General features: G+C 41.1%; 1 protein-coding gene across 2 annotated transcripts in view; it reads right to left on the bottom strand.

Annotated features, from left to right (window-relative positions):
• Positions 1-337: 337 nt before the first annotated feature.
• Positions 338-13,541, bottom strand: part of ZDHHC9 (zDHHC palmitoyltransferase 9) — a 32,865-nt gene continuing 19,661 nt past the window's right edge. For both annotated transcript variants that reach the window (XM_082717761.1, XM_082717762.1), the window contains 6 exons: positions 9,308-9,445; positions 8,354-8,400; positions 7,483-7,587; positions 6,548-6,651; positions 5,842-5,938; positions 338-1,899 (listed from right to left, as the gene is read on the bottom strand). In XM_082717761.1, coding sequence (XP_082573887.1) covers positions 1,783-1,899; positions 5,842-5,938; positions 6,548-6,651; positions 7,483-7,587; positions 8,354-8,400; positions 9,308-9,445 — 608 coding nt within the window. In that variant the 3' untranslated portion in view covers positions 338-1,782. The remainder of the gene's footprint in view (positions 1,900-5,841; positions 5,939-6,547; positions 6,652-7,482; positions 7,588-8,353; positions 8,401-9,307; positions 9,446-13,541) is intronic.

The following is a 13,541-nucleotide window of genomic DNA, read 5'->3' as shown; positions in this document are numbered from 1 at the left end:
GCAATTAACAGCATCCCTCTGCATAAAAACAATATCCTAATAAAGAACAGGTATTTTTCAGTAAATATAATCCCCTCTGACCCTCCCAATCTTGTTAACACTGTATATTGCCTTGAAAGCCCTTTTCTCATAGCCCGGAATAAGGTAAACTTCAGTCTGAATGTGGTATAGATCAATGGAGAGTTTGGGAGCTATCTCTTCAACACAAGGGCCCCCTAGAAAATGGAAGTATGGGTAGTAACAAGCAACCCCTTCAACCCCCACCCCCACCCCAACACAGACATCCACAACCTCATGGTAGTTCTTGAAATGGAAGGGGGAAGGAGGAGGCAGGCAGTTTGCATTAGACACAGTTTAATCACCTTCAAATAGATTAAAAGTTCTGGTTTACACTTCCCCCCCCTCCCCGTAAGTCATCCAGACAGGACCCTGGCTTAGAAAGAGAAAAACACAGGTGCTTTAGGAAATATAGCCACATATAATACATAAATCTTCTTCCCTGAAATAGAGCAGGTCCTGAGCAGAGCTGACTGGAGGCCATGGCCCACCCCCAGGATGAAGCGGCTCTGGGACTCTGCCGGTGGAAGTGCTGGAAGAGTGGGGCTTGGAGGAAGCCCCCGTGTGGTTACCAAGCCCGAGGTGGGCCAAGGCCTTGGAGTGGGTTTACCCTGGAGGGCAGCAGTGCTGGGCTTTCCCTCCTCACTCAGCCGAGGCCTAATGGAAGTACTGGTTATTCTTTTTTTTTCTTTTTTTTTTCTTTTTTGAGGGGACATAGGGGGAGAGGAGAGGAGAGGAGAGCCTCTCTGTGCCTTGGTTTCCCCATTTGTGCATTCAGGGCCTCTACAGGCCTCACACAGGGAGTCTGAGGGGGTAGTGTTTAAGTGAGCACTCCGGCTTCCTCTGAGGAGAAGGAACCACCAAAGTGCAGACTTTTATTACTGCCCTTCCTGCTCCTAGTGGGAGCAGGAGTCAAAAGGAAAACAAAAGGGGCTAACGAGAAAGGAGGAGAGGTGAGACAAAGAGTGCACGGGGCCATGCCATTGGCATCTCATAAATTCTTACTAAGGATGGCACAGGTATTAAAAAGTTTCCGGACAGTCTACAAGAAATGTGAATTGTTATCTCTACAGTAACTACTTACATATATCTAACTGGAAGAGTGGGGCCTGGGTGTTAGAGAGTGGGCAGGAGACAAAGGAGAAGCTACATGAATAAATACAAGTGGAAGTTACCTGCCCCGTTCCTGAAAGGATTTGCTGGCAATGTTGGCACTTTGTAGCCAGGAGCATCCTCCCAGCCCACTCTCTAGCCTCTTCAATTCTGAAGGCCCCAAGGATCTAATTAGGATTCCCTGGTCAGGGTTGTCTGTGACTGTCTCTGGACTCAGGACATGCAGCAGCTTGAGAGGATCTGAGCTGGTCTCAAGAACCTTTAACCCCAGAATTGGCCCAATGATCCCAAGCAGGAGAGCTGGGATCTGGAGGAAACACAAGGGAGTCCAAGGAGACTCCGTGGCTGAGGCCATGGAAAGCCAGTGCCGGGGCCCCAGAGACCCATTTGTCCAGTTACCAGAGGTGACTGACATCTTCTGTGACTGCCTTGAGTCCAGAAATTAAAAAAAGCTTGCAGCAAGAAAATGCCAGTGTGCAGTTGGGTGAATAAAGACCAAAGGAAAACAATAAAAGGGACAGCTCACTTGCTCTCTGTCTCAGGTTTATCTTCTCCCCTTAAATCTCTCACAGTCCTAATTAAACACAAACAAAAGTCTCTTCCATAGATAGGCTACTTCTCAGCTTCAGTCACCTCCTGTGGTGGCTCTGGGGGTTCCGGGGGTGGCATCTCTTCAGGAGTGCTGGTGTCCTCCGGCATCTCGTTTGGGCTCAGATGTTCTGTTGGGGCCTGAGAAGGAGAACGTATCAAAATCAATCCAAAGCTCTCAAAATCCAAACAGAGATAATACATAGATACTGAACTCTTCCTCTGAACCCATCAACCAGACTGATGCTCCAGATACGTAGCCTCTGGCAGCAAACTCTGAACCAAGACTGAACTACAGTCTTCTCAACAGAATTCAACCGATGTGTGAGTTTTCTTCTTCATTGTCGTAGATAGATGTTTCCATTATTATTCATGATAATAATAAAAGGGGGCACAAATAATTACACGGACCCCTGCACCTTCACAACAGAATGTTATAACATACTTATCTAACGAGGCCTGACCCAGTGGTTCTCAATCTTTTTATCCCCTCTAACACACAGCTCACTAGAACAGTGATTCTAAACCAAACAAGGTAGGCTGGCAAAATCTTCAGATGGTATATGTGGTTGGAAATGCCCCCTGAGCGATTCTAAAATACTACCCTGTCCTACATTCAACTTAGCGTCACTAACTTAGATTGTTATGATTTAAGATCAGATTCATCAGAAAAATTATATTCAAAATGAGATAGTAATATATAAACAAGAGTTTGCTTTACTTAAAAAAAAAGAAAATTGAAAATTTAGGAAAGGCAAAGTAGAGAACAATTATTTACTTTACAGAAATCAGTCACTTTTTTAAAAGTAGGATTCCAAATAAATAAATAAATAAATAAATAAAAATAAAAGTAGGATTCTGTTTGAAAAGAATGTTCAAATCTACTAAAAATCTATTAGAATAAACAAGTTCAGGAAGTTTTCAAGATATAAGATCAATATAAAAATCAGCTGAATATACTCCCTATGTACAATTCAAAAATGTAATTAGGAAAATAATTTCATTTGCAATAACACCAAAAAGGATAAAATACTTATGAATAAATGTAACAAAAGTAGTATAAAACTTACACTCTGGGGGTGCCTGATTGGCTCAGTTGGAGAAGAGTCTGAGCCCCACGATGGGTGTAGAGATTACTTAAATAAATAAAACTTGGGGGCGCCTGGGTGGCTCAGTGGGTTAAAACCTCTGCCTTCAGCTCAGGTCATGATCCCAGGGTCCTGGGATCACGGCCCACATCAGGCTCTCTGCTTAGCAGGGAGGCTGCTTCCGCCTCTCTCTCTCTCCCTCTCTGCCTGCCTCTCTACCTATTTGTGACCTCTGTCTGTCAAATAAATAAATAAAATCTTAAAAAATAAGTAAATAAATAAAACTTAAAAAAAAACTTATACTAGGGGCTCCTAGGTGGTTCACATGATTAAGCATCTGACTGTTAATTTCAGCTCAAGTCATGGTCTCAGGGTCATGAGGTGAAGCCCCACATTTGGCTCTGTGCTCAGCACAGAGTCTGCTTGAGATTTTCTCTCCCTCTTCCTCTGCCCCTCCCCCCACTCTCATGTGCACGCTCTAAATAAATAAATAAAATTTAAAAACTTATACTCTGAAAAACACAACATGTTGAAGAAATTAGAGACCTAAAAAAGTGCAGACAGCCATGTTAATAATGGTTTAGAAGATTTAATCTTACTAGAGAGACAACACTCCAAAAATAAAGTATAGATTCAATGCAATCCCCATCAAAATTCCAGTTGGCTTCTTTGCAAATTGACAAGCTGATCCTAAGATGCATATGAACATTCAAGGGACCCAGAACAGCCAAAACAATTGAATAAATAAAGAATAAATTTGTACTACTCACACTTCCTAATTTCAAAACTTACTACAACACCACAATAACCAAGACTGTGTGATACTGGCACAAGAATTGATATATTGATCAGTGAAATAGGACTGAGACTCCAGAAACAAACTCTTGAATTTACAGTCAACTGACTTTTGACAAAGGTGCCAAGACAATTCAATGGGGGAAGAAATAGTCTTTTCAACAAAGGATACTGAGGCAACTGGATATCCACATGCAAAAGAAAGAATCTGAACCTCCTACCTCACACCATATATAGAAATTAGCTCAAAATGGATCAAAGATCTAAACATAAGATCTAAAACTATAAAACTCTTGGAAAACACAGAGGCATAAGTCTTTGTGATCTTGGATTAAACAATGGTTTATTAGATCTGACAGCAAAAGCCCAAGAAACAAAAGAAAAAAAAATAGATACATTGGACTACGTCAAAATTTAAACTTTTCTGCTTTAAAGGACACCATCAAGAAAGTGAAAAGACAACCCGCAGAATGGGAGAAAATATTCACAGATCATATACCTGATAAGGGACTAACACAGAGAATATATAAAGAACACTTGGTACTCAACAATTAAAAAAAAATTGCCCAATTTAAAAATGGATAAAGGATCTGAATAGACACTTCTCCAAAGAAGATACACAAACGACTGATAAGCTCATGACAAGATGCTCAACATCATTAGGGAAATGAAAATCATAACCATAATGAGATACCACTACACACCCACTATGATGGCTGGAACCAAAATGGCAAATAATGACAAGCGTTGCCAAGAATGTGGAGAAACTGACACCCTCATACACTCACGGTAGGGGATGCAAAAAGGTGCAGCCACTTTGGAAAATAGTCCACCAGGTACTCAAAAGGTTAAACATAGAGTTATTACATGACCCAGTGATTTCACTCCTGGGTATACACCCAAGACAAATGATTAATATGTGTCTACACAAAAACTTGCACAGGACAGTTCATCACTGCATTATTTGTAATAACCAAAAAATGCAAAGAACCCAAAGAAGGAATGTAAATACAAAATGTGGTATTATCCATATAAGGGAATATTATTCAGCCATATAAAGGAATGAAACAACATGGAGGAACCTTGAAAATATTAGGTCAAATAAAAGAAGCCAGACATAAATGACCACACATGATGTAATTCCATTTATATGGAATGTACAGAAGAGGAAAATCTATAGCAAAAGAAAGTAAATTAATAGTTGCCTAAGGATGGGGTTGGGGGAACTAGAAAGAAAAGAGAGAGTGACTGCTGATAGGTGCAGTAGTTTGGTGAAGGATCATGAAAATGTTTTAAAATTGATTGTTGATTGAAATTGAAATTGATTCAATTGATGATTGAACAACTCTGAATATGCTACAGTGAGCCATAAAGGGGCTTTACGAGACAGGCCCTACTGGTAAAGGGGCTTTAAACAGGAATTTTATAATATGTGAATTATAGCTCAATAAAGCTATTATGAAAAAATAGAAATGTCAAGGGCTGCCTGGGCGGCTCAGATGGTTAAGCATCTGCCTTTGGCTCAGGTCATGATCTCAGGGTCATGATCCCAGGGTCAGCCCCACATCCGGCTGGCTCCCCGCTGGGTGGGAAGTCTGCTTCTCCCTCTGCTCCTCCCCGCTGCTTGTGCTCTCCCTCTCTCAAATAAATAAATAAATAAATAAATAAATTTTAAAAAGAAATGTCAAATAGTAACTTTTTAGGAACATACTTTGTAAAGCATATCCTGAGCAAGAGAACTGGGAGATCTTCTACAACATCTGCGTATGCCAGGGAGGAAGCCCCCTTCTACCAAGATAACCCCTCCATTAACTCAAACCTACTGCCCTCACCCCTGTCTTAGGTCTGACAGCACTTTAATGCTTTCCTCCTCAAGTCACTTTTCATAACATTGAGCAATGGCATATTTTCTTGTCTCACATCCCCACCAGACAATGAGCTCCTTGAGATCAGGGACATTGTTTGTCATGTTCACCAGCATATCCCTAGCACCTAGCACAGTGACTGGCACAGAATGTCTAAGAAATGATTAGCTCTTAATCCACCTCAAGGGCACAAAGATCTAAAGACCATGTCAGGGCAGAAGCAGAGACAGTGAAGCTGGAATGACTGGACATGAAATTGCCTAATTATATTTCAAAGGTATAAATTAGCCTACACCTTCTATCACTGACTCAGCTGTTAGGTCAGGAATACTTACTGGGCTCTGTGGCAAAAGGCTGCTACTGGTCTCTTGAGTACTGGGAGGTCGGCTTCCACTTTCCTCCAGTGGCAAAATACCCCTTCGGTCCAGCACACTGAAGGAGAGAGGACCGTTAATAAAGCACTTTGTACTCACCCCTCCACCCATCTGCCCCAACCAGAACCTCTCTGTGTGTGCTAGAAAACATGAACCTGCCCTTTAGCAGCCTAGTGTTTCCTAGCACATGCCTCCTGTCTTCCATGGTTTTTTTCTTCAACAGACCAGGGAACACCACATTAGGCAGGGAACAAACAAATAAGAATGAAAGGTCATCCCTTCAAAAAATAAAGGTCATCCCTGTGGTCTGCGGTCCATGTAGATACGGCACAAGGGATAATCCCCAGGAAAGCCCATTTGACCCCAAAAGGCCACATTCAGAAGAATGCATCAGGGGCACCTGGGGGGCTCAGTCAGTTAAGTGTCCAACCCTTGATTTTGGCTCAGGTCATGATCTCAGGGCCCTGAGATTGAACCTCCGTGTTAGGCTCCCTACTCAGCGGGGAATCTGCTTCAGGATTCTCTCTACCTCTCTCTCTGCCCCCTCCCACCCCACTTTTGCTCTCTCTCTAATTTAAAAAAAAAAAAGGATTCATAAGGCCAGGTAATAGGATCAGGTTGAACTGCTTGTCCCAAGAATCCCAGAATCTTCTAGTCCGCTGAGTACCTGGGGGGCAAGGGGCCACACAGCACTTCACAGCAGTTCTTCACAATGTTGCCATGGCTATAGGGATTCTGAACACGATTCTTCCCTGTCCATGAGCCTTTGATCTGCAAGATAAAAGCCAAGGCCTATAGTAAAAAATATGTTGCAGAAACACCTGCAGCATGGAAAGATGAAAAGCTCTGGAGATGGATGGTGGTGATGGTAGCACAACAACATGAATGTACTTCCTGCCGCTGAATTCTACATTTCAGCATGGCTAAGACAGTGTATTTTATAATAGGTATATTTTACCACAACAGGAAAAAAAGAAATACTCGCATAGCCATAGAAAAATATTGACAATCGAGTGAAAAATCAGAGGCATGTATTATTTCCAATTAAAAATACAAAATATATATTCATCTAAACAAACACAGGAACAAGTCTGGAGGACTACAAATCATACCATTAACAATGGTGAATTTAGATAAAAACTTAAAAAAACAAAACCATGGTGAAATCCAGGAGGTAAAGTTACAGGGACTTACTTGCTGTGATTTACTCATCTGCATTTTCTGATTTTCTACAATGAACATGGATTAATTGGTAAGTTTTAATGGCTGAGCCACCCAGGTGCCCCTTAATTGGTAAGTTTTAAAAAGCAAGGATTTATTCAATGCAACTGTCCCTCTCCATTCCAAATCCAGAGGCCCTAACTAGCCTGTAAGGACCTATACCAGCTGAAGACCTTGTACCCACTTAACCACTGAACCTCTTCTTCCCAAAAAAAGCAGTGTGCTTCCTCTTCCACACACTGGATTTAACAATCTCCCAAACCAGCTTTCTGTCTGCCTTGACCTACCCAGCCCTGGAGACTCAGTTCTCGGGCAGGTAATGGGAGCACAGGCTTTGGAGAAGGAAGAATACGCGATGAAGAAGAGGAAAAGTTGACTCACGTCTTCATTTGTTGTCTGGTTGAGAGCCACGAGGAAAGTGTGAAATCCAGTCAGTCCCACGACGGACCACAGTGTGAAGAAGCAAATAAGCACTTCTAGGACAGTGAGGTGATGCTAAGGAATGTTGAAGAAGCTACACCAGGGAACTCAATGCCTCAGCCTCATGGCAACAATCATACCGACTTTACCTCTCAGAACATATATCAGAAATGGCCAAGTAGCCACATATAACAACAGATGAATTCTAAACTCATCGGATATATGAAAGGTAAAGGACTCCTATTTATTCCCTACGAGTAGCTGTCTAATGTTTCTGGTGTTTTTAAGTGTTTGTTTATTCATCATTAGCTCTTTGAAGAGAAAGTTTAGAAGAAGGCCAAAGCTAAATAATGTTGGCCTTCACTGCCAGTGGAAAATCCATCGAAAAATAAACTTTATAAATGAAAAACTGGTGGGAAAAACAGAACGTGACTTACAGAAATCCCATCGGAATCTCTTTCTCAGAAATGCAACTGTTGTACAAAATAAGCCTGAGCTATAACAGAAAGGGGGGACTTTGGTCAAGTGATGTAAGAGGTGTACTGAAACAAACACAGCCCACTAGAGGAGGCAGGGCTGAGCCTGGGTCAGAAGGACTTGGGAGGGAGGCAGTGGAGAAAAGGGTGAGGGAAAGACCTCCCTTTAAGCCCTGGCCATCTTCCATTCTGGTTGCTACCATTAAGACTACATTTTTTTTTAATTTTAATTTAATTAGATCTTGGCACTCTCTAACAGATAAAAAATGAGATGGTGGGAGAAATGCAGAGAGAAAGCCTACTCGAAACTAGTTTAAGAGGGCGTCACAGGGACATACTGCCAGGGGAGGATATGTTCCAGGAGTTTCTTTCAACGTCTCCAGGAAGCCAATTTTCAAGGATTCTGTTAAATTGGGAGGGCAAGTAGAAAGAAAAATCAATGACTTTAGTAAAAAAATGCATATTTATCCTAGTACCCACTCATTTCCTTCCCTCCTTATCCCATGTTACAAGCTGCTAAGAGATTAAGCCCTCACTCAAACAAGGGACTCTCACCTACAAGCTGGCAGTATCCTCACTAAAGAGTTTACATTCTCATTGCGGGATCTGGCACTGGACTACAGAGTCTGGCAGAAGTCAAGCTTCCCGCTCCCCTCCCTTTTCCTGAGCCCCCAACTATGGGCATGGATGGGGAATATTCATTCATAGATGAAAGAAATCAGAAATATTCAAGAAAAATCCTTTCTCCTCATCAATCCATCTACCTCCCTTGTTCAAAATCCAGCTGAGAACTCATCTCTTGATGAAGAAGCCTCCTTTAACTCCACACCCCATCTGGCTTTAGGGTGACTTGGTGTGTGTGCGTGTGCGTGTGTACGCACACATGCGTGTGTGCACATGCATACATGTGGGTGTGTATTTTCTGTCTCCCAAAGTAGACCACGACCTACTGAAAGACATTTCTCTTGTATAACCACTTCTACCACCTGGCACAGAGCAGGTCTTAGAAGACAGAAGAAAGGATGCAGAGCTAAAATACATCCTCAACCTTTGGGATCACCTCAGAAATGCCCACTACTCTGGGTACAGACCAGTAATCAGAGCCTCGGTCTTCAGCAGAAGGCCAAGGACAAGGTCAACATTCTCAGGAATATGGATTGATGTGAGCTGAGGTTTGGTGCTAAGCTTGAGAGCAGAGGGTAGTATTCATTTCTAATTGGTCCTAGGGTGCCTCTGCAATGGTAAAGTCCCACCAAGAAACCCAAATGTTTTCCCACCCTTCACCAACAGACACTGCCCTGCATACTCACTGAGAGCCACATAGACGATGTTGAAGGCGAACACATAAATCGTGAGGAGGGAGAGAGATAGGATAAAGAGGTAGAAGTAGCGGTAGTTCCTCTTTCCAACACAATTCCCCACCCAGGGGCAGTGATGGTCGAAGCGCTCTGTGGGAGAAAGAGAGAGTCCAGTGTCAAAGCCTTCAAAACAAAGCATAGCATGCCCTCCACATAGTGCCTGATTTAGAGACCCCCAAGATCACTGCCGATTTTGATTATAAAAAACACTGGTTTCTATTTTTCACAATGTTTTCAGCCATTTCATTTGACCCCCACAATCACTCTGGAAGTCAAGCAAAAGAAGATACTCTTTTCTTACATTGCAGTTGAAGAAACTAAGGCACTGAGGGGTCAAGCAAGCTGCCCCACTGCCAGGTGACAAGAGATTTTGCTTTTCCAAAGAAAAATCTTAGGTGGACTTACTAAGTTCAGGAAGAATAAGTAGGTGAAAATAGCCAAGGAAATTTTGAAAAATGAGTAGTGTGGTTTTTCTTAACCTCTAGCTTAAAAAAGATGATAAAACTACAGTGGCACCTGGGTGACTCAGTTGGTTAAGTGTCGGACTTTTGATTTCCACTCAGATCATGATCTCAAGGTTGTGAGATCCAGTCCCACACTGGGCTCTGAGCTGGGTGTGGAGCCTGCCTAAGATTCTCTTTCTCCCTCTCCCTCTGCCCCCTTCACCTCTCTAAAAAAGTTTTTAAAATAAATATAAAAACAAAATATAACAAAAAAATAACCATAAAGAATAGATGAGGGGTGCCTGGGTGGCACAGCCTGTTGAGCGGCCAACTCTTGGTTTGGACTCAGGTCATGATCTCAGGATTGTGAGATCGAGCCTCAAGTCAGGTTCTGCACTCCACACAGAGTCTGCTTGAGATTCTCTCTCTCTCTGCTCCTCCTGCTCCTGCTTTTGTTCTCTCTCTCGAAAATAAATAAAGTCTTTTAAAAAAAGAATAGATGAACACTTATCCACTGTACAGATAAGGATTTTCTAAGTAAGCATAAAATTAATAGAGGAAAACACAGATGTTAAAGAAAAATATACCTGACTCCATAAATCTTAAAAATATTTTATACATGTTAAAAATACTATAAAAGAATATTAAACAGGGAAAAAATGGAAATATATGTCAATTTTGTACCTTAGTATTTGAGAAAACCTTACAAATCAGTAACAAAATACAAAATACTCCTTCAAGAAAATAGCCAAAGGGCAAAAACAGTTAAATACCACATAACCATATATTTAAATGTTTTCAGATTCACTAATAATTCAGTGCAATACTAATATAAAATAAGAATTTTGCCTATCAAAATAAGAATATAAAAAAAATAAAATAATATCCAGTGCTGGTAAGAATAGCATAAAATAGATACTAATATACTCTTTGTGGGAGTATAAATTCAGAGAGCCTTTCTGAAAAGCAATGTGTGTATCAATGGCCATAATAAAGCTCACACCCCTTAGGCAAAATAAATCCATTTTCAGTAGCTTCTCATAAGGAAATAGAGATGTGTACAGAAATTTAAGTTTAGTAATTTTTTATTAGATATTTTATTGTGGCAAAATATATAATACATAATTTGCCAATTTATTCATTTTAAGTGTACAATTCAGTGGCATTAATTACATTCAGTGTTGTGCAACCATCACCACTACCTATTTCCAAAAATTTTCACCAACGCCAAAGAGAAGCTCTGTACCCATTAAAGAGTAACTCTCTATTTTCCCCTTCCCCCAGACCCTGGTAACCTCTAATCTTTCTGTCTCTTTACCTATTCTAGAAATTTCACATAAGTGCAATCATACGGTATTTGACTTCTTCTGTCTGGCTTCTTTCACCTAGCATAATGTTTTCAAGATTCATCCACATTGCAGCATATATCAGCACTTCACTTCTCCTTATAGCTCAGAAATATTCCATTGTACGGATATACCACATTTGTTTATTCATTCATCTGTTGATGGATGTTGTTTCCATCTTTTGGCTATGGTGAACAATACGGCCATGCACACTGATATACAGAAATGTTTGAGTATCTATTTTCAATTCTTTTTTGGTGTTTTTATGGACAGAATTGTGTCGCCTCCCCCCCCAAATTTATATGTTGAAGCTCTAACCTCCAATGTGACTGTATTTGGAGACAGGGCTTCTAAGGAGGTAGCTAAGGTTAAATGAGGTCATAAGAGTAAGGCCTTAATCCCGTCAGACTGGTATCCTTATAGGAAGAAGATGAGACACCAGGAGTGCATGAGCACAGAAAACTAGCCATATGAACAGAGCAAGAAAGAGGCCCCTGCAAGCCAGAGACAGAGACCTCACCAGACATCAATCCTGTCAGCACCCTGATCTTGGACTTCTAACCTCCAGAACTGTGAAAAAATAAATTTCTTTTAAGCTCCACAGTCTATGGTATTTTGTTATGGTAGTCTGAACAGACTAATTTAGATACACACACACACACACACACACACACACACACATCCAAGAGTGGAACTGCCGGATCATATGATAATTTCATGTTTAACTTTTTGAGGAACTGCCAAACTGTTTTCCACAGTGGCTGCGCCATTTTATATTCCCACCAGCAGTATATGAAGGTTCCAATTTCTTCACATCCTTAAATTTAATCATTTTGATTGCAGTGTAATAATAATGAGTAAAATGGAATAGTAAATAATATTTAATTAGAGGAAACTGCCTAAATAAACTAGAATATAGCCATATGATGGATTATGCAGTCATTAAAATAATATATTCAAAAAATATTTATTAAAGATGTAGAAAAATGCTCAGGATATAATGTTAAATGACAAAGGCAGGATTAAAAACTGTATCATGTGTGGGGTGCCTGGGTGGCTCAGTGGGTTAAAGCCTCTGCCTTCGGCTCAGGTCATGATCCCAGGGTCCTGGGATTGAGCCTCGCATCAGGCTCTCTACTCAGCAGGGAGTTTGCTTCCCTTCCTCTCTCTCTGCCTACTTGTGATCTCTGTCTGTCAAATAAATAAATAAAATCTTTAAAAAAAAAACTCTATCATGTGTGCTCTAACTTCCAAACAAGCGACAGTGGAAGGAGATACAGAAAAATGGAGAGTAAATTTGGGATTAAGTTTTATTTATACTTGCTGTACTTCCCATATTTTCTACAATGAACATGTGTTATTTTAATGAATAAAATACAGCATTTAAAAAATGGGCTATGTACTGGTCAAAATTAAGACGGTAAGAATGGTACATCTCCTGGCTAAATGGCTACAATATATCTTCTCAGCAAAGGATAAGAATATGTGGAAAAGACACATCCAACTGATTAGGGTAATATCTGGATCAAGAATTACAGACATTGGGGCACCTGGGTGGCTCAGTGAGTTAAGCCTCTGTCTCTGGCTTTGGTCATGATCTCAGGGTCCTGGGATCAAGCCCCACATCAGGCTCTCTGCTCAGCAGGGAGCCTGCTTCCCGCCCCCACCTCTGCCGGCTGCTCTGCCTACTTATGATCTCTCTCTCTCTCTCTGGGTCAGATAAATAAATAAAATCTTTTTTAAAATAAAATTTAAAAATTAGAAAAGAAGAATTACAGATATGGCCTCACTTCAAGCAAAACTGCCATATAAAAACATTGAAAACTGTAGATTTATACAGATACATTTTTACTGTATTTTATTTTTATTTTTTAAAATTTTATTTATTTTAGGGTGGGAGGGGTGGAGGGAAAGGAGACAGAGGATCTCAAGCAGACTCCATGCTAAGCATGAAGCCCGACACAGAGCTTGACCTCACGACCCTGAGATTAATGACCTGAGCTGAAATCAAGAGTTGGACCCTTAACCGACTGAGCCACCCAGGCACCCCTACTATTTTAAATCATACTTTTTCTTTTTCTCTTCTAAATATTTTATTTATTTATTTGACAGACAAAGATCACAAGTAGGCAGAGAGGCAGGCAGAGAGAGAGAGAGCAAGGGAAGCAGGCTCCCTGCTGAGCAGAGAGCCTGATGTGGGGCTCGATCCCAGGACCCTGGGATCATGACCTGAGCTGAAGGCAGAGGCTTTAACTCACTGAGCCACCCAGGTGCCCCTTAAATCACTTTTTCTGATAATATAACTAATATATGCTCATCACAGAAAACTCAAAAGAGGGACGCCTGGGTGGCTCAGTTGGTTAGGCAGCTGCCTTCGGCTCAGGTCATGATCCCAGT

Source organism: Mustela nivalis (genome assembly GCF_964662115.1).
Source record: "Mustela nivalis genome assembly, chromosome: X".
Taxonomy (NCBI): Eukaryota; Metazoa; Chordata; class Mammalia; order Carnivora; family Mustelidae; genus Mustela; species Mustela nivalis.
Note: the sequence above shows the minus strand (reverse complement) of the source record. Positions and strands in the feature narration are given on the sequence as shown.